This window comes from Balaenoptera borealis (assembly GCF_965194805.1).
Source record: "Balaenoptera borealis genome assembly, chromosome: 3".
Taxonomy (NCBI): Eukaryota; Metazoa; Chordata; class Mammalia; order Artiodactyla; family Balaenopteridae; genus Balaenoptera; species Balaenoptera borealis.
This window is the reverse complement of record NC_138866.1, coordinates 108,773,785-108,793,668: the sequence shown is the minus strand read 5'-3', so window position 1 is coordinate 108,793,668 and position 19,884 is coordinate 108,773,785. Positions and strand designations below refer to the sequence as shown.

Sequence of the window (19,884 nt, the reverse complement as noted above, 5' to 3'; positions counted from 1 at the left end):
ATTTTCCAAACCCTTTCCTCTATTGCTTTTCAGAGACCTTGTAATGCAGGCAAAGTAAATTACCTAAGGGTCCCTGTATTCAAGGGAGATTTTTCACATATGTGTGATTTTTATGTAAACGTAATTTTAAACAATATCACAGATCATTCTAAACTTTAGAACATGCTTTCCTGCTAGCATACAGACTGGACTCTGTTCATGCAGTAGGTTTATGCAGCTCCCTGTGCTGGTCTCTATCTAGAACCATCCTTTCCCATCTTCCACATACCTCACATTCTTCAAATGAGCTGACATGTCAAGTGCCCAAAGTGGTAACTGACATATAAGTGCTCAGTAGATGTCTTTAGCTATTCAAAGCTGCTTTCTGTTTCTCTCACTAGTGATTTCTCTCCCTCCCTGAACTCACACAATCTTTTCTATAATACCTTTCTTATGTAGCTCATCACTTTGTATTTTATTTTGTAATTATTTAATGTGTATATCTTAGATTCCCAATGATCAAAAGCTCTTGGAAAAACCAGTATTGGCTCCGAGTCCTATGCGTACGCAGCACCAAGCACAAATTATAAGTGCTCAATAAATCTTTCCTGAGCGAGTGAAAATCTTACACTTAGTGAGTGTAAGAGCCAGAGTGACCGCTGGTAGAAAATGACATCTAAAATGGGAGGAGAATAGAGAGGAGATGCTACTGCGTGCCAGGTAACTGTGCTGAGCACAGCTACATCCCTCATTTCATTTAATCCTTTCAAAAAACCCTACTAAGTAGGTGCTTATGATATCTCCATTTTATTGATGAGTCAGTTAAGACACTTAAGTAAGGTCACAACCAAGCCTGGGTCTTTCCAGTACTGTACTTGTCACCTGTCCTCCTTCCAGTTTATGATCTCCTTAAGGTCGAGGACTCTCTAGGACAATACACAGCCCCCCAGACCCCGAGGTGAACTCCAGCAACCCCTGTCTCACCGTTTCCAGCGGAAACTACCAGGAGTCCGGGGGCGGGGAGGAGGCGGGAAGGGGGCGGGGGGCGGAGGGGGAGGCGGGGGACGGCTCTCTCGAGTCGCGCGGGCCCCGCCCGCTGCGTCGCTGATGACGTCAGCACGCAAGGCCGAGGCGACGCGGCCACGTCCTTTAAATAAGGCCTTCCGGAGACGCGCGACAGAGAGGAGTGAGTTGGACGGGAGTGAGTGTGTCTCGGGAGGGTCTAGGTCGCGGTCCGGGGCTGAGGCGCCGCGGACCACGAGGTGGGCGGCAAAGGCTGCTTTGTTGCGGAGACTCGGCGGGGAGGGCGCGCTTGTGAGGGGCGGGAGGAGGGAACATGGCGGCCCCTAGGCCGGGCCAGGACCCTTCGCACCTGGTGTTGGCGCGGTCCCCTCCCCCGTCTTTGCTCACCGATTTACTGCATTTCTAGAACCTTGTTTTTCCTTTGGTTGCCTTTCCCTCAGCCTTCCTTGTGCCTTCTTCGGCTCTCCCGCCCCAGCCCCTCACCGGGCAGAAGCGTGGGAGGTGGATTAAGTGGGAGCAGGTGAGGCCCGTCCGCTGCCGAGAGATTGACTCCTACGTTTGACTGTCCGTTGCTCACAAACTCTTTATCAGTCAGCGCGGGGTGGCAGGAGAAGCACTGAACATGCAGTGTTGATGTTCAAGCCAGATGCAAGCCAGATTTCTAGTGCTGGTGATTCCTCTAAGTGATCCCGTGAAATGTCACTTAAGTTATCTGGCCGTCAGTCTCCTCAAAAGTGAGGTTCTCTTTGAAAGATTCTTGATATCCAGATAGCTTTTGTCCTTCGTTGCTTGCCAGAATCTGCCCCATAATAATGTATGGTTGGGAAAATGGAAGCAAGATTTATTTTGACAATAAGGGAGTCGGGGCAGGGGACTGAGTCAAGACATACAGCCCATGCCGGGATCTTGTATGTGAGCAATGAGAACACCGTTCTGTTTCGGTCTTCTTTCGTGACGTTCCTGGAATAAGTTAAACGGAGAAGGACTGATCCTATGTTAGCTTCGCTGTTCTGACCCAAAGACCTTGGGAATAGTCATCTGTCTGCTCTTTTCTATTTTAGGTGTCTGTGTCGATTGAGGGTGGGTGTTAGGAACAGGTTCTTGCCTCATCTGAGTTAACAATATCTGGTCCAGCCAATCACCTGCTTTTGTTCTTGACCTTTGGTTTTTCCTCAGTTGAGTGCAAATTCTAGACACATCCTGCCTCCTCAGGAGCCTACACTGCCAGGCAGCAGAATTGTGAACTAGAGTGAAGCAGCAATCTAGGAATATGAGCTCCATGATGGCCATGGGTGAACCAAGGCTGAACTGGTGAGTTACATCTGTTTGTAATCCCCTAAAGAGGATTGAAGTGGGTCTGGTGGCTGCATTAGGAAACGAGGGTGTCTGGCCTGGAGAGATTTGGAGGAAACAGAAAGAAGATAGGTACAGTGGCTTAGAGTTTACCCCATTCTCATCTACCCCGTTCTTATCTACACCTGCTTGGCACTTTTGAGTTATCTTTGACTGCACTTCCTCTCCTAAAGTGGTAACAATTCAGCACTTAGATTGCTTCTAGGTATAACTCCATCATGTATTTATTGTTGGTCTTAGTGAAGGAGAGATGCTGGAACTTTCCTGCGTTCAAGAACCTTTTTTTAAGAATAGGCAAGCTTCTTTTTGTTATATTGGAATCTATATCAAGTGATAATGTAAATGCATAGACTATTTTAGAAGTGTATGAGAACTTTACAAATAGAGGACTCTATTAAGTAATATGGTGGCTATGTAGAAATCTAATGTGTGTGCTGCTTTAGATCAATGTAACACACATTTAGTGAGCATCTGCTCTTTACTAGCGAAGGAGTTTGCTAGCGGAGGAGAATACAAGGGTTATAAGAGATTACAAAGATGACTAAAATAGTACCTGACTCAGAGAAGATTCAATCACTACGTCCTCTAGTATAATGCATATAGACGATGATATTGTCTATAATGATGTAATGTGATAAATATTGATTCATTGGCAATCATATTACAATATAGAAATGTTATCAAAGTAACATGCTGTACACCTTAAATTTACAAAGTGTAACATGTCAAATTTATCACATAAATACAATCAGTATGTGTTCAATAAGTATTTGTTTACTGCAAACAAGTGTTTCCTCCAAGGAGCTCACAATTCCTGAGGCCCATGACTTTGTTTTTGTATGTTATGCAAAAACTTTAGAATTTAATGAGATGTCACAGATACAGCACAATAGCAAGTACTAAGAAACTACACCAGTGCATAGCAAATAAGACTTTTTAGTTTTATCATTTATACCTTAATTATTGTTTTTAGATAAACACCTTTAAAACAGTAAGAAATGAGTATGGAGCAAATATGTGAGAATTTCCCATTTTAGTAATGGGCCAGCCACAATGTGCCATTTGACTAGATTTTTCTGTTGTAAGTTTTAAGAGGTATGAACATTTATGCTCCTTGCCATAAAAAATGTGTTCAAATGCAGCACAGATGCTCTTATATACCATTGACATTGTGAAACCAGACGTGGTTTAGAGCCTTTGCACAGTATTACGGTCCTTGGAATGGTCCTTTTCTACAGAATCCTTCTAATTTTTGTTCTCCCTAGATTAATCGTTCTCAGTGTGTTTAATTTTTAAATTCTTTCGTTCAACCAGCATTTATTGGATGCTTACTATACAGAAAGCATTGACTATAGTATGTTAGTCTGTAAATTAATTACAATATAGAAAATCATATATGACCTTGCAAGTAGTTTTCGTAGAGGCAAACCATTTATCACATTTGCCAAGTTAACAAAAAAAGTTGGATAATCAGTCTTCGTAGTGTTTTTTGGCTGAGCACAATAGTGAATGAGACAAAAATAGGTTAAGAAGCATTTTCTTTCAGCAATCAAACATCTTAATGTTATGCCACAGAGCCTGAGGTGAGCCTTGCCCCTGACAGACCCTTTATGATACTTCAATCTGTTCTATCTTTAACTCTCAAGTATCTCTGACATTTAGATTGGTACTAAAGGAAAAAGCAAGGCTGATTGTTGGAATTGGAGAATTTCAGAATGGGCCTAGGTTAAAAACTATCCAAGAAGTAAAACATCTAAACTCACACATGAAATTAAAATTATTAAGAGGTGATTTTCTGGGAAAGGGGATGTAGGGGACATGTAGTTTTAAATTATAATTGTACCATTATGCCTGTTAATCTAGCATGAAATTTTGAATTGTCAAATTCAAGTAAATTACTTTGTTTTACAGGGATGTTTCCCCCAAAAATGGCCTTAAGACATTTTTCTCTCGAGAAAATTATAAAGATCATTCCATGGCTCCAAGTTTAAAAGAACTATGTATTTTATCTAGCAGGTAATATGTTTATTTATTTGGTTATTTATTTCCATATTTGATTGTTATTTTCCTGATAGTTGAAGTTTTGTATCTATCTATATCCACCATGATAAATTCACATTATAGAAATTTAGAAATTAAAAAAATAGAAGAACTCAGTACCAAAAAGCAACCACTCTTTGGTGTGCATATATATCTTTTCAGACCTTTCTCTCCACACATGAAGAGATACATATTAAAAGAAAAATGGGGGGACTTCCCTAGCAGACCTGTGGTCAAGACTCCGCGCTTTCACTGCTGAGGGCCCGGGTTCAATCCCTGGTCAGGGAACTAAGATCCCGCAAGCCGTGTGGCGTGGCCGAAAGAAGGGGTGGGGGGATCACACCATAAATACTGTAAAGTGCTGTAAACACTATAAAACTGTTTTGCAATTTGCTTTTTTCATTTAAAATAATAGTTTGGGCATTTTGTGCCCCTACATTAACTCAGTCTTCTTAATGGTTGCATATTATTTTACTATACAGAGATACTTTTAATTCTTTTAGCTAGTTTTACGTTGCAAAATGTTTGTGTTCCTCTTTGGGATTTTAAACAGTAACATTTATAAAGTTCTTGTAATTATTTCTGTAAGATAAAGTCATAGAAATTGAATTGTTTGGGCAGATTCTATAAACATTTTATATTTTAATAGATACCACCAAATTGCCATAGAGTTTTTTTCTGGTATGAAAATGCCTGTTAAGTGATGATTTTCCCTTCTCACTGCTTACTTGCCTGTAACAGCTCTTCTTTCCTTTGTGATTAGCTGTTTCAACTCTGTTGTGGATGAATCTTAAAACTAATCAAGTTTACTAGAAAGGAGTGAAAATATGCCAAATGAGGAATTGGGGAGCTCCCCTAGGGGGGCTCAATTTTTAACTTTCATCCTTTCTCCACTCGTTTTGCAATGGAGGAATCATACTTCTAGCCTCTGCATGGAATGGGACCCCATCTTTTCCTGCCTTTTCAGTACCCTTTCTGTCAATTAGCATCCCCTCTTAACTCCTGTCTCTCTTTTTTAAGCCATGCCGCGCAGCTTGTGGGATCTTAGTTCCCATACCAGGGATCGAACCCATGCCCCCTGCAGTGGAAGCACAGAGTCCTAACCACTGGACTGCCAGGGAAGTCCCTCTTTGTTCTCTCTTGACCAATATTTAAACATGCTCAAGTTTGTCCCATCTCAATCCCTGGGTTCCACATCCCCTCCTAGTTACTTTCTTAGCTTTTCTCTCATTTGTACTTAGACTTCTTTAAATACTTGTATATGCTTGCTGGGAGGAAATGAGGGACAAAAAATCTATAAGACATACCAAAAACAATTAACAAAATAACATCGCTGAGTCCCTCCCTCCCAATAATTACTTTAAATGGATTAAACTCTCCAGCCAAAAGACAGATTTGGAGAATCGATTTAAAAAACAGGATGGAAAAAAAAAATCCTTCCCTTTATTCCATATCCCATTGCACTTGCTTTCACTGAACAGTCCACTGTAATCTGCCTTCTGCCCTCACTAGGCTACTAAAACTGCTCCTCTTAAAATCATCAGTGAGCTCTTGACTATGGATATATCTCACTCTAATTTTCCTCCTAGTTTTCTGGTGACAGTGGTATTTCTTAGTGGAATCAATTAATTGCTACCACTGATACTCATTTAGGTTGTTTCCATTCCTTTACTGTTACAGACAATGAGCATCTTTCTTTTTTTTTGGCTGCATTGGGTCTTTGTTGCTGCGCGTGAGCTTTCTCTAGTTGTGGGGGCTGGGGGCTACTCTTTGTTGTAGTGCGTGGGCTTCTCATTGCGGTGGCTTCTCTTGTGGAGCATGGGCTCTAGGTGCGCGGGCTTCAGTAGTTGCAGCACATGGGCTTCAGTAGTTGTGGCTCTCGGGCTCTAGAGCATGGGCTCAGTAGTTGTGGCGCACGGGCTTAGTTGCTCCGCAGCATGTGGAATCTTCCCGGACCAGGGATCGAACCCATGTCCCCTGCATTGGCAGGCAGATTCTCAACTACTGCCCCACCAGGGAAGTCCCCTGCTACTGCTTCTTAATTATTTTATGGTTCTTTTCAGATCCGGTTCTATTCAGCATATCCCAAGCGTGGGTTATAGTCTGAAATTTGTAAGGGAGAGGACGCCTTACTGGAAGTTGAGTACACTTAACACCTAAAATCTTTTTTTCTTAGAATATCACTTGTTTTTCTTTAGATTTCTATATAGCACAAAATAATTTGTTAGTATGATACACCTTTTAGCATAGAAGAAATAAAGACACAAGTCATTGATTTCGTATGTTTCTAGTCTTTTTTGCTAACCTTTAGTTTTATTATAGTAAGAATGGATTTTCAGACTATATTAAATTACCACAGTTTTCTTGATGAAAAAACTAGGAAGAAAAAAGCAAAAAAAGACTCGGAAGAATGTAAATTTATTAGCCCTAATTTTGTATTTTGTGTTCTATAAATTACATATTTGGGAAAATATTGATACCTCTAATTATGCTACTTTCAACAATATGAGGTTTTTATTCAACCCTTTTCCCTCCACTAAAAGGTAAATATTTGCCTTTTTAAAAATTAGTTTCTGGGGACTTCGCTGGTGGTGCAGTGGTTGGGAATCCACCTGCCAATGCAGGGGAAAGGGGTTCGAACCCTGGTTCAGGAAGATCCCACATGCCGCAGAGCAACTAAGCCTGTGCGCCACAACTACTGAGCCTGTGCTCTAGAGCCCACGAGCCACAACTGCTGAGCCCACGTGCCACAACTACTGAAGCCCATGTGCCTAGAGCCCGTGCTCTGCAACGAAGAGAAGACACCGCAATGAGAAGCTTGCACACTGCAGCAAAGAGTGGCCCCCGCTCGCTGCAACTAGAGAAAGCCTGCGTGCATCAACAAAGACCCAATGCAGCCAAAATTAAAAAAAATTAGTTTCTGTTTATAGATATTTATAACTGAGTTTTAAGCCAACAAAGGGGAAAGAAGCTTCAAATACACAAAAAAGAAAAAAGAAATTTTAACATGTTTAATGTATATAAGTAAATCAAATTCAGGAGGTACAGGTAGACTTTAGATGGAGGCTAGAAGTACCATTTCCAAATGCTACTTAAAGAAGCTACCCAAACCAGGAGACTTAAAGCATAGGAAACGAAAACTTTTGAATTCTGCCTTTTTTTTACTTAAAGTAAAAAAGGAGAGTGGGTAGTTGACAAAATGAAGGGAGAAAACTTCAAACCATCAACTTAAATAAAATATAATGCTGTAAATGTGGATAGAAAAACCCCATCAGATGCTTTTGGCTTGCACCCTGATGAAGATTTTGACAGCGCTGCACACAGAAATGATCTTGATGTGCTGCCGTTTCATTCTTTGCTGAATGTAGCCAATTTAAACTGCTAGAATTTCTTGACATTCCTACTCTGGCATATCTGAGTCAGCATCTTGTTGCTGCAGCAGCTTAATTAAATTTGCCAGTTTGTGTCACAAGGACAGACATGTTCTCATATTCAGAGAGACAGCTGTGAAGCAGTATTGTTAAGAATTGCGGACACAATACTGTGAGGTTTGAATAGCTCTCAAGACATTTTCTACTGAGAAATCAATTTGCTGTAATACATTTCTCCCAAGATCAGCAGTTAATATTCATTTTGTTAACCTAAAATATGCTTATTTTTATGCAGTTATTGGAGAAACTTTAGTAGCTAAGTATGTCTTCTTTCACCTGTATTATTTTCAGAGCCAATCTAAGCATCCTTATTTTAATTTCCAAAATTCTTTTTCCATTTACTAACCTGCTCTCTTGATTAGTTCTCCATCCAGAGTTTAGCTCTAAAAGAGTAATCTTGAATATTTTGCCTTATTTGAGGGCTCTAAGTCTTTTTTTAAAGAATTTTGGAATTTTTCCCATATTTATTCTAATATTTTAACGTTGATCTAAAACAGATTAATGGTAGTTTTGGATGGGACTTAACTCACCCTTTGTCCAGACACGGATCTAGATTGGTAATTCCCAAACTTACCAGGCTGAAACTCTCCCACTTTGCATAACAAATGTTTATAAGAAGTAAGAAACCTTGTTTACTATGAATTAAAATTCATAGATATTAGTAGCCATAGACATAATATTTTAAACTAATGCTCTAGATATATAAATGTGAAATAAAAGGAAAATAATTTATATTATGCATTGTAATAGATACTACTGCACTAGAAGATATAATGAAGTAGTCGGATGCACCAGCTAACATGACTAAGATTGGATTTAAGAGAAGTAAGAGAAACTATACCATAAAAAAAATCATAGAAATAAAAGAGTAAAATGTGTTGTTAGGATAAGTAATAACAGACCACACTTACTTGTATATGATAAGAGAAAGCTTGAAATGACCTTTGAAAGTTGTGCAGGACACTACGATACATTACAGAAATCTAGTGTTCCTCACCTCTAAATGCCTTTAATTTTTTATTTTTAAATAAATAAATATATTTATTTACTTTTGGCTGCATTGGGTCTTCGTTGCTGTGTGCAGGCTTTTCTCTAGTTGCGGCGAGCGAGGGCTACATTTTGTTGCGGTGTGCGGGCTTCTCATTGTGGTGGTTTCTCTTGTTGCGGAGCACGGGCTCTAGGCGCGCTGGCTTTAGTAGTTGTGGCATGAGGGCTCAGTAGCTGCGGCTCTCGGGCTCTAGAGCGCAGGCTCAGTAGTTGTGGCACATGGACTTAGTTGCTCAGCAGCATGTGGGATCTTCCCGGACCAGGGCTCGAACCCGTGCCTCCTGGATTGGCAGGCAGATTCTTAACCACTGCACCACCAGGGAAGCCCTAAATGCCTTTAATTCTATTTTGGACAACCTAGATGCACCCACAGGCTTCCAGAATGCCCTGAGGGAATTAATACTGTTACGACTGAAAACCACTGCTCTGGATATTTCTTTCCCCTCCCCTTTCTTCCTCTTCATCCCTGATTTCTATGTCCTTAGGATTTTTCTCAGTCACCTATTCAATATGTTCAGTTTGGAAACCTCAGATCACCATAGTCATATTGTATTGGTGTTCATATTTACTTCTCTTTCTTCCCCATTCGTTTGTCTGATCCACTTGATTGTAAGGTCCTAGAGGGTAGAGACTGTATTGTGCTCAGTGTTGGTCGTATGTCCAGTACCCAGCATAGAGCTGGCACATGGTAGTCATTCAAAATATTAATGAATCGAGGAATGAAGAATGAATCAACAGACATTTATCCTTTCATTAGTTTCCCTTCCTTTTTGGTTATTGTCGTTTAGTTTGGAGCCAGATCATTACTGTGGTGGAAATTAAAGTTGTAGAGGCTAAGGAAATGTAGTTTCGTGTGTGTGTGTGTGTGTGTGTGTGTGTGTGTGTGTGTGTACTTTAAGACTTTCTTAAGAAAAATGTAGATTATAACACTGAATAGCAGCAATAGAGACAGATTATGTACAAGATAAGAAATTTGTATTCATATACCTTAATTGGTGTAGTAAGGTGATTTTTTTTTTTTAAATTGGGGGTAGCATTTCATAAACAGATAGGGTAACAGGTTCTCTAGCTACTCACCACTTTTTCCTGTAGTGTATTTCATTATAGATGTGCCAAGATTTCTCTTTTATATCTATACAAAACATAAAGACATTTCCATAGACTCAGCCACGTGCATGAGTGATAGAGGATTATACAACTTTTCTCAAACCACTGTTGTTTCCATAAAATATATCACAGAGTGTTGGGATTTTCTTTTTAATTCTTGAGATAATTAAAGCAGAGGAAACCAGAAAATTTAGAATCTCAATGAATTTATGAACTTCAAGTTTGTGACCCCATCATATCCTGCTCTTAGTGGCTTTTGTTCACCGCATTAACTGATATATCTTATTGAAGAATTTAGGTATTAAAAAACAACTTGAATTGTAATAAAATGTAAACACAAAATACCTGCATATATAACTAGCAAGAGTGATTTACCCCTCTTCAATAAAGGGAGAAAGCTTCCAAATTGAATAACTTGTCTAAGGATTTTGCCTCTTCCTCTCCATCAGGTAATTGAAGGTAAACTTGTAATGTGATCCTATCCTGCAGAATACTTGATTTATACTAAATGGCTAAACATCAAAATGCAGGTGGCAGAGTTAGATAATAATCCAGAATTTACTCTGTTAATCACTCTATATTCTCCCTGGTGATTGAGAATCATGAAGTTTCATGATAGTAATCTTCATGTGGAAAGCACATATTTGTAAATTGTATTTTTTTTTCCCAGACGTATAGGAGAAAATTTGAATGCCTCAGCAAGTTCTGTAGAAACTGAGCCGGCAGTTAGTTCAGCAACTCAAGCAAAGGAAAAAGTGAAAACCACAGTTGGAATGGTTCTTCTTCCAAAACCAAGAGTTCCTTATCCTCGTTTCTCTCGTTTCTCACAGAGAGAACAGAGGAATTATGTGGATTTGTTGGTTAAATATGCAAAAATCCCTGCGAGTTCCAAAGCTGTTGGAATAAATAAAAATGACTACTTGCAGTACTTGGTATGTATTCTGTTCTTCGGCGTCAGTTAAAAAATATTTAAAAGTTAGGAAATATTTGAAGTTTGCTTTTATGTTTTTAGGTGCAATCACATTAATAAAAATGGAAACTATAAGGAGTTTAATTGACAGAACATTGGTGCTTTAATTCTATTGTTTCTGTTATAGTTGAGGAATTTTGCTCTAGTTCTGAGTATATTTCACCCCAGTTCATATTAAGTACTAGAAGTAGAACTTTACCTTGCTCCTTGAACCACTTTAAAATTTTTGTTAATTATTACTTTAATTAAGTAGTTTCCAAATTCTCGATTAGGTAAGTGATGCTGTGCTGAATATCATTGTTGCAAACTCTTTGTTCATATCTATGATTGTTTCCTTAAGATAAATTCTTAAAAATATAATTACCAGATCAAAAACTATACATGTTTTTAAGGCTTTGATCTGCAGTTACACACGAGTAAATTGTTCTGAAAAAATGTTTAAACCAATTTGTATGTACCACTACTGTATGAAGGTTTTTTTCAAAATATCCTCACTAATAATGAACATTACTTTTTTTGCCTCTAATTTGATACGGAAAAAATGGCAATCTCTTGTTTTATATTAACTTACAGTGGTTACTAATGAAAGTAAGCTTTTTCCATGTGTTTATAAGCCATTTCTAATTCTTTTGTAACTTGCATATTTAGATGTTTGCTTATTTTTCCATTTGGGTGTTTGTCCTTTTTATGTTAAGAGCATTTTATAAAATGAACTTATTAATTCCTAATCATATATTGTAGCATTAGTCATTAGCTTTTCTCTTTTTGTGGAGTGAACTTTTTTGTGATTTCTGCTTTGGACATGATACTTTAAGTCCAAATGATTAGTGCAGCGATTGAGAAGTGATTGTTTTTAACCAAGCTTCTTATTCTAAGATATGTCTACTTTTTTTCAAAATCAGGATATGAAAAAACATGTGAATGAAGAAGTTACCGAATTCCTAAAATTTTTGCAGAATTCTGCAAAGAAATGTGCACAGGATTATAATATGCTTTCTGATAACGCTCGTCTCTTCACAGAGGTAAAAAAAAAAAATCACATTTACTTAAACTGCCAAGTAATACGCAATAGCAGCGTTTTAAAATGTGTGATGATTTTCCAAAAACACACGTTAATATTGTCGAATTAGAGACCAAACTGTATGTAGGTCTTTTATTCATCATGTATTTAAATAATAGAAATACTGACACCTCAAAATCAGGTACTATAGTATATTCATGTTTTTTTCTTTTAATGATCTAACTACTGTATTTGAGTTATATTTTACTCATATGGATGGTTTGATCTGATGCACTGATTTCCCTTGCGAGAGAATGGGGTTTAAGGAGCTATCTTGGTCCTTAAAAATCTGTATGGTCCTTTAGAACCTAGTCATATAAATTTATATTCACTATTTTCATGGTAACCGGCCACCGGATGGTAAATTTCATCAAATAATTTTTTGATACTTAAATTATTCATGCAGATTTATTTTTTAATTTTTTTTGAGGGCAATTATCATTTATTTTTTTAATACATCTTTACTGGAGTATAATTGCTTCACAATACTGTGTATGTTTCTGTTGTACAACACAGTGAACCAGCCATATGCATACATATATCCCCATATCCCCTCCTTCTTGAGCCTCCCTCCCACCCTCCCTATCCCACCCCTCTAGGCTGTCGCAAAGCACCGAGCTTATCTCCCTGTGCTATGCTGCTGCTTCCCACTAACTATCTGTTTCATGCACGTTTATTAACAAAGCATGTAAATCCTCCCATCATGTAGTAGGCGTAGGAAAAATTTAGAGTACACTACTTGAATAGTAACTTAATAGTAGAGTTGTAGTAGAATCCATCTAGAAACACCAACACCAGTCTGAATTTTTTTTTAAGCCTTTAAAACTAGTCAGGGCTTCCCTGGTGGCACAGTGGTTAAGAATCTGCCTGCCAATGCAAGGGACACAGGTTCGAGCCCTGGCCCGGGAAGATCCCACATGCCGTGGAGCAACTAAGCCCGTGCACCACAACTACTGAGCGTGAGCTCTAGAGCCCGCAGGCCACAACTACTGAAGCCTGCGCGCCTAGAGCCGGTGCTCCACAACAAGAGAAGCCAGCTCAATGAGAAGCCCTCACACCACAACAAAGAGTAGCACCTGCTCACGGCAACTAGAGAAAGCCCGCGCACAGCAACAAAGACCCAACACAGCCAAAAATAAATAAATAAATAAATAAATTTTAAAAATTAAAAAAATAAGCCATACATGATAAAATTGATAAATTTGAAATAAATAAATAAAACTACTCACTGTACAAAACAATGTGATATACTTAGTAGTATTGAACCCTACAGTTAAAAATGGTTAAGATAGTAGGTTTTAAGGGTATTTTAGCACAACTTTTTAAAAAACTGCTCATTATAAATTGGAGGACAGCAGAGGGTATTAGTTCTACTTTAAAACAAACACTTTTTTAAGGTGAAATTTTGTTGTTAATATGAACCAGAAGAATGAATCTTCTAAATCAAAGGCAGAATTTCATTTTTCTCTGAACCTATGTATGATATACTTAAACAGAGTGTCATATTTCTCCATATGTGAAAGGCACTGTAGCTGTTCCTATTTTAATAGTGTTGGTGAAAGGACCACAATGACAGTTTTAAAACATAAATCACATCCCCTCATTTTGCTGGTTTCAAATGGCTTCTCATCTCACTCAGGAAGAGACAGTCTTTAGAAAGTTCTGCAGTGCCCTGCATGATCCCGCCTCCTCACCACCACCACCCCAAGCCTGCTTCATCTCCTGCGTGTTCCTCTCAGTTACTCCATTCCAGCCTCCTGGGCTCTTTGTGTCTCTTGAATACACCAGGCACGGTCCTGCCTTAAGGCCTTTGGCTGTTCCCATCTTTCTGGCAAGCTGTTCCCCAGATACCTGCGTGGATTAGTTCCTTGATTCCTTTAAGTCTCTCTCTGTTCAGATGCCAGCTATCACTGAGGATACTCCTAATTACCGTATAAAAAGTAGCATCACCCTCAGCGTTTCCTTTACCATGTTTTGTTTATCGTCTTTCTCCCTAACACTTGGATGTAAGTACTGTTTGCGTGCTGGGGTGTTCCCAGTCACTGGAATAATGCCTGGCACACAGTAAGTGCTCGGTATAATTACTTGTTAAGTGAATATAAAACTGTTTATGAACAGAGTACATTATTTGATAGCTAGCAATCAGCATTAGGTCTTGCTTTTTAGCCAGGTTGACTTGGCAGCACATTGTCTTATTACACTTTACATCTTACCCCAGAGACTCACTGATATTTTTCTAATCTTTTTATTGTTTTAAAATTTTAATTTTATATTATGAAATGTATTAATATGTATAATATTAACATTAATATTATACATTAATATGTATATTATAATATTTCATAATATGTATGAAATGTATATTATGAAATATATTTAAATACTATGAAAAAGTATTTAGAACAAATATGTACGGCTTAACAAATAATTATATAGTGAACACCTATGTAACTCTCTTCCAAGTCAAGAAATAAAACATTACCAGTAACCTAGAAGGCCCCTGTATATCCCTCCTAGATAATAACATTTTCCCTTGTTGAAGAAATAATCACTGTGCCAAGTTTGGTTTGATAATTTCCATGCCTTTAAAAAAAATTTTTTTTTGGTAATTCAAGTTTTCTTTTGCCTGTGTTTGAATTTTATGTGAATTCTTTTGCTCTTTTATGTGAACAGAATTCTTCCTTTACTCAATAGTGTGTTTGTGAGATTCATATGTATGTATGTGTGTAGTTGTATTTCATTCATTTTTATTTCTGTACATGTATAAGTAAACTGGTTTATTCTGTTGATCAAAATCTGGGCTGTTTCCAGTTTTGAGCTATTCTAAGCAGTGCCCCTATGAAAATTCTCATACATGTCTCTTGCACATGTACACATGTATCTACTGGGTATATGACTAGGAATGAAATTGTTGGGTTATAGAGTGTGCATATCTTCAACTTCAATAGATAATGTTAGACTGTTTTCCAAAGTGGTTATGCCACTTTACATTGTACCCAGCAGTGTTTGAGAGGTTTTTACTCCATATCGTCAACAATTGATACTTACAGTCATTTTAGTTTTAACCAGTCTAGAGGATAGGGTGCTATATTTATAAGACTGTATACCTTTTCCTAAGTTTCTTGGTCATTTCCTGTGAATTGAGTGTTCAAGTTTTGCCCTTTATTCTACTTGATTTTCCATCTTTTTGTTACTGATATGTGGGAGGTTTTGTATATCCTAAATACAAAAGTTTTATGGGTTGTACAGTAGTCCCCCCTTAATCTTGGTTTTGCTTTACTCCGTGTCAGTTACCCACAAATGGAAATTCCAGAAATACTTCATCACATACCATTCTGAGTAGTGTGATGAAGTCTCTCACCATCCCGCTCCACCCCACCCACAATGTGAATTATCCTTTTGTCTAGTATATCCCACCCATTAATCTCTTAGTAGCCACCTTGGTTATCAGATGGACTTTCAAGGTATCACAGTGCTTGTGTTCAAGTCACCCTTATTTTACTTGATAATGGCTCCAAAGTGCAAGAGTAGCGATGCTGGCAGTTTGGGTATGCCAAAAAGAAGCCGCAAAGTGTTTCCTTTCAGTGAAAAGGTGAAAGTTCTCAACTTAGTAAGGAAAAAACAAAAATCATATGCTGCAGTTACTAAGATCTGCAGTAAGAACGAATCTTCTATCCATGAAATTATAATGGAGGAAAAAGAAATTCGTGTTCTGCTGTCACACCTCAAACTGCAAAAGTTACAGCCGCAGCGCATGATAAGTGCTTAGTTAAGATTGAAAAGACATTAAATTTGTAAGATATTTTGAGAGAGAGAGAGAAAGTTGCCACATTCATATAACTTATTACAATATTGCTATAATTGTTCTGTTTTTATTTTATTATTATTGTTGCTAATCTCTTACTGTGCCTAATTTTTAAATTAAACTTTATCGTAGGTATGTATGAATAGGAAATGATATTCAGTCTTATCCACAATTTCAGACATCCACTGAGGGTCTTGGAATATATCCCCCATGGATAAGGGAGACTACTGTATACATTGGGAGTTTTTTCTTTTATTTGATAAAACAGGTTTTTTAATCTACAAGTTCCCCCTCCATATTTTTTTTCCTTAAACTTTATCTTTTCAAGAACCTGGGTCATTTGACCTTTAAAGTTTCCCACAGTCTAGATTTTGATAATTATATATTCATGATGATGCTCAACATGTTCTTTTTTCCTCTATATTTCTTACAAATTGTGAACTGGATTCAGAAGCTTGATCAGAATTATAGTCTTGCCAAAGGGTTTGAACATATAGATGGTGGTGTATTCTTTAATCAGGTGGCACATAATGTCTGATTGTTTTTTGTGATGTTAGTAGCTATTGATGCTTAATGCCAGATTTATTCATTCACTGGGGTTTTCAAAATTGTAAGATTCTAATTGCATCATTTATTTTTATTCATTAGTTGGAATAATTTTATTAAGATATGTTTTTCCTCATCTACTGTTTGGCTTCCCATTTCATGTAGCAGAAAAAGTCCTAGATTCTTTATATACCAGTTTTGAAAAAATTAATTGGTTCCTTCTTATTTTACAATGGTCATCACTGTTTTTAAAAAAATATTATTATTGAATCATGAAGTTAAACATATTTGATGGGTTTTAGTCCACTACTGTTATCCTTTTTGAAACTCAGATAATACCAACTTTGACCAGTGATGGGGTCTTCATGCTGGCTTTTGAGTCCTTTTGTGTCACTCTAGGAGTCTTTGAGGCTTCTTTTGTACATTTCCTATCCCAGCCCTGGAAACAGCTATTTTCTAGAGCCTTTGTTTCTTTTAGTGCGAAATGGCATTTCAAGTCTACAGTCTGGGCACTGGGGATGCTCACTGCACCTGAGTTGATCAGTGTTTATGAGACTGTTTCAGGAGATGGAGCTAGAAAAAGTACATTTAAAGAAAAAATGACCACGCGTCTCGTTTGCTTTATCCCACATTATACTCACAACAGCCTCAGAATAATAATACAATGCCACCAATCAATAGAATCTCTGAAAATAGTTTGAAAAAATCTTTTCATATGTTCTCACCATTCTCCCCTACTTTTTTTAATACTGCATTTATATTGTTAGAACATGTAGCCATTACGTACTAAATAAACTCTCTTTTTTTAAAGTATAGTTGATTTACAATGTTGTGTTAATTACTGCTGTACAGCAAAGTGATTCAGTTATACATTTTTTACATTCTTTTTTTTTAATATATTCTTTTCCATTATGGTTTATCATAGGATACTGAATATAGTTCTCTGTGCTATACAGTAGGACCTTGTTGTTTATCCATTCTATATATAAAAGTTTACAGCTGCTAACCTCAACCTCCCACTGCATCCCTCCCCCAACCTCCTCCCCCTTGGCAACCACCACTCTGTTCTCTCTGTGATTCTGTTTCTGTTTCATAGATTGCTTCATTTGTGTCATATTTTAGATTCCACATATAAGTGATATCATATGGTATTTGTCTTTCTCTTTCTGACTTACTTCACTTAGTATGATAATCTCTAGTTGCATCCATGTTGCTGCAAGTGGCATTATTTTGTTCTTTTTTATGGCTGAGTAGTATTCCATTGTATATATGTACCACACCTTCTTTAGCCATTCATCTGTTGGTGGACATTTAGGTTGTTTCCATGTCTTGGCTACTGTGAATAGTGCTGCTATGAATATAGGGATGCATGTATCTTTTTGAATTATAGTTTTGTCTGGATATGTGCCCAGAAGTGGGATTGCTGGCTGATATGGTAATTCTATTTTTAGTTTTCTGAGAAACCTCTCTACTGTTTTCTTTTTTTCTTTTAATATTTATTTATTTATTTTGGCTACACTGGGTCTTAGTTGTGGCACGTGGGATCTTTGTTGCAGCATGTGGAATCTTTTACTTGCAGCATGCGGACTCTTAGTTGCGGCATGTGAACTCTTAGCTGGGGCATCCATGTGGGATCTAGTTCCCTGACCAGGGATCGAACCTGGGCCCCGCCACACATTGGGAGCTCAGAGTCTTACCCATTGGATCACCAAGGAAGTCCCTCCCTACTGTTTTCCACAGTGGCTGCACCAACTTACATTCCCACCAGCAGTGTAGGAGGGTTCCCTTTTTTCCACACCCTTTCCAGCATTTGTTGTTTGCAGATTTTTTAAAGATGGCCTTTCTGACCAATGTGGGTGGTACCTCATTGTAGTTTTGATTTGCATTTCTCTTATAATTAGCAGTGTTGACCATCTTTTCATGTGCCTATTGGCCATCTGTATTTCTTCTTTGGAGAAATGTTTATTTAGGTCTTCTGCCCATTTTTGGATTGGCTTGTTTGTTTTTTTGTTGTTGAGTTTTATGAGCTGTTTGTATATTTTGGAAATTAGGCCCTTGTTGGTCACATTGTTTGCAAATATTTTCTCCCATTCCGTACGTTGTCTTTTGATTATGTTCATGGTTTCCTTTGCTGTGCAAAAGTTTATAGGTTTGATTAGGTCCCATTTGTTTATTTTTGTTTTTATTACTATTGCCTTGGGAGACTGACCTAAGAAAACATTGGTACAATTTATGTCAGAGAATGTTTTGCCTATGTTCTCTTCTAGGCATAAACTCTCCCTTTTTAATCCACATTTAACTTTAAATCAATTTTACTGAGGTAAAATTTACATACAATAAGCATCAATTTTAAGTGCGTCTCAGTGAGTCTTCCTGTGTAACCATGACCCCACCCATGATATGGAGTATTTCTTTTTCTTTTCTTTTTTTAATAATTTTTTATTTTTTTAATGTATTTTATTTTATTATTATTTTTTTAAATTTTATTTATTTTTGGCTGTGTTGGGTCTTTGTTGCAGCGAGCGGGGGCTTCTCTTGTTTTGGAGCACGGGCTCTTGGCACGTGGGCTTCAGTAGTTGCAGCACGCGGGCCCTAGAGCACACGGGCTTCAGTAGTTATGGCGCGTGGGCTGTAGGGTGCGTGGGCTTCAGTAGTTGTGGTGCGCGGGCTCAGTAGTTGTGGCTCGCGGGCTCTAAAGCACAGGCTCAGTAGTTGTGGCGCACGGGCTTAGTTCCTCCGCATCACATGGGATCTTCCCAGACTGGGGATCGAACCCATGTCCCCTGCATTGGCAGGTGGATTCTTAACCACTGTGCCACCAGGGAAGTCCGGATATGGAGTATTTCTATCACACTAAAAAGATCTCTGTGCCTCTTTCCATCCATGGCCCTAGGAAACCACTGATTTGCTTTCTGTCACCATAGATTAGATTTGCCTTTTCTGGAGTTTTATAAAAATTGAATCACACACAGTGTACTCTTTTGTGTCTGACTTCTTTTAGTCAGCATTTTTGAGATTCATCCACATTGATGCAAGTATCCATAATGTATTCCTTTTTATTCCTTTTTGTTTTATTGTATGGTTATACCAAAATTGGTTTACCAATTCAACTGTTGATGGGCAGTTGTGTTATTCCCAGTTTGGGGCAATTTTGAATAAAGCTATTAAGAACATTCTTGTACAAGATTTTTGGGGGACATATATTTGCATTTTCTTGGGCATATAACTAGGTATAGTATTTATAGATCATCTGGCAAGAGTACAAAGTTAAATTTTATTAGAAACTGCCAAGCTGTTTTCCATAGTGGATGTACCATTTTATACTCTTCGCCAACAGTGAATGTATAAGAGTTCCAGTTGTTCTCCACTTTAGCTAACGGTTAACGTTGTTAATCTTTTTTAATTTTAGCCAACCTATGGTGTGTAGTAGTGTCTCATTATAGCTTTAGTTTGCATATCCCCAAAGAGCAGTGATGTTTGAACATCTTTTTTGTGTTTTTATTGGCTTTTGTGAAATGTCTGT

The 19,884-nt window shown here is 37.9% G+C and overlaps 1 protein-coding gene across 18 annotated transcripts in view; it reads left to right on the top strand.

Annotated features, from left to right (window-relative positions):
• Nucleotides 1-1,083: 1,083 nt before the first annotated feature.
• The window catches only part of ICE2 (interactor of little elongation complex ELL subunit 2), an 87,929-nt gene continuing 69,128 nt past the window's right edge, over nt 1,084-19,884 (top strand). For 10 of the 18 annotated variants that reach the window (XM_082388079.1, XM_082388075.1, XM_082388073.1 and 7 more), the window contains exons 1-6: nt 1,127-1,241; nt 2,179-2,313; nt 4,267-4,371; nt 6,459-6,533; nt 10,651-10,912; nt 11,853-11,972. In XM_082388079.1, the coding sequence (XP_082244205.1) occupies nt 2,273-2,313; nt 4,267-4,371; nt 6,459-6,533; nt 10,651-10,912; nt 11,853-11,972 (603 nt within the window). In that variant the 5' untranslated portion in view covers nt 1,127-1,241; nt 2,179-2,272. Of the gene's footprint in view, nt 1,242-1,442; nt 1,523-2,178; nt 2,314-4,266; nt 4,372-6,458; nt 6,535-10,650; nt 10,913-11,852; nt 11,973-19,884 lie in introns of those variants that run through there. The other 8 variants (XM_082388070.1, XM_082388069.1, XM_082388068.1 and 5 more) reach the window with 5 other exon arrangements.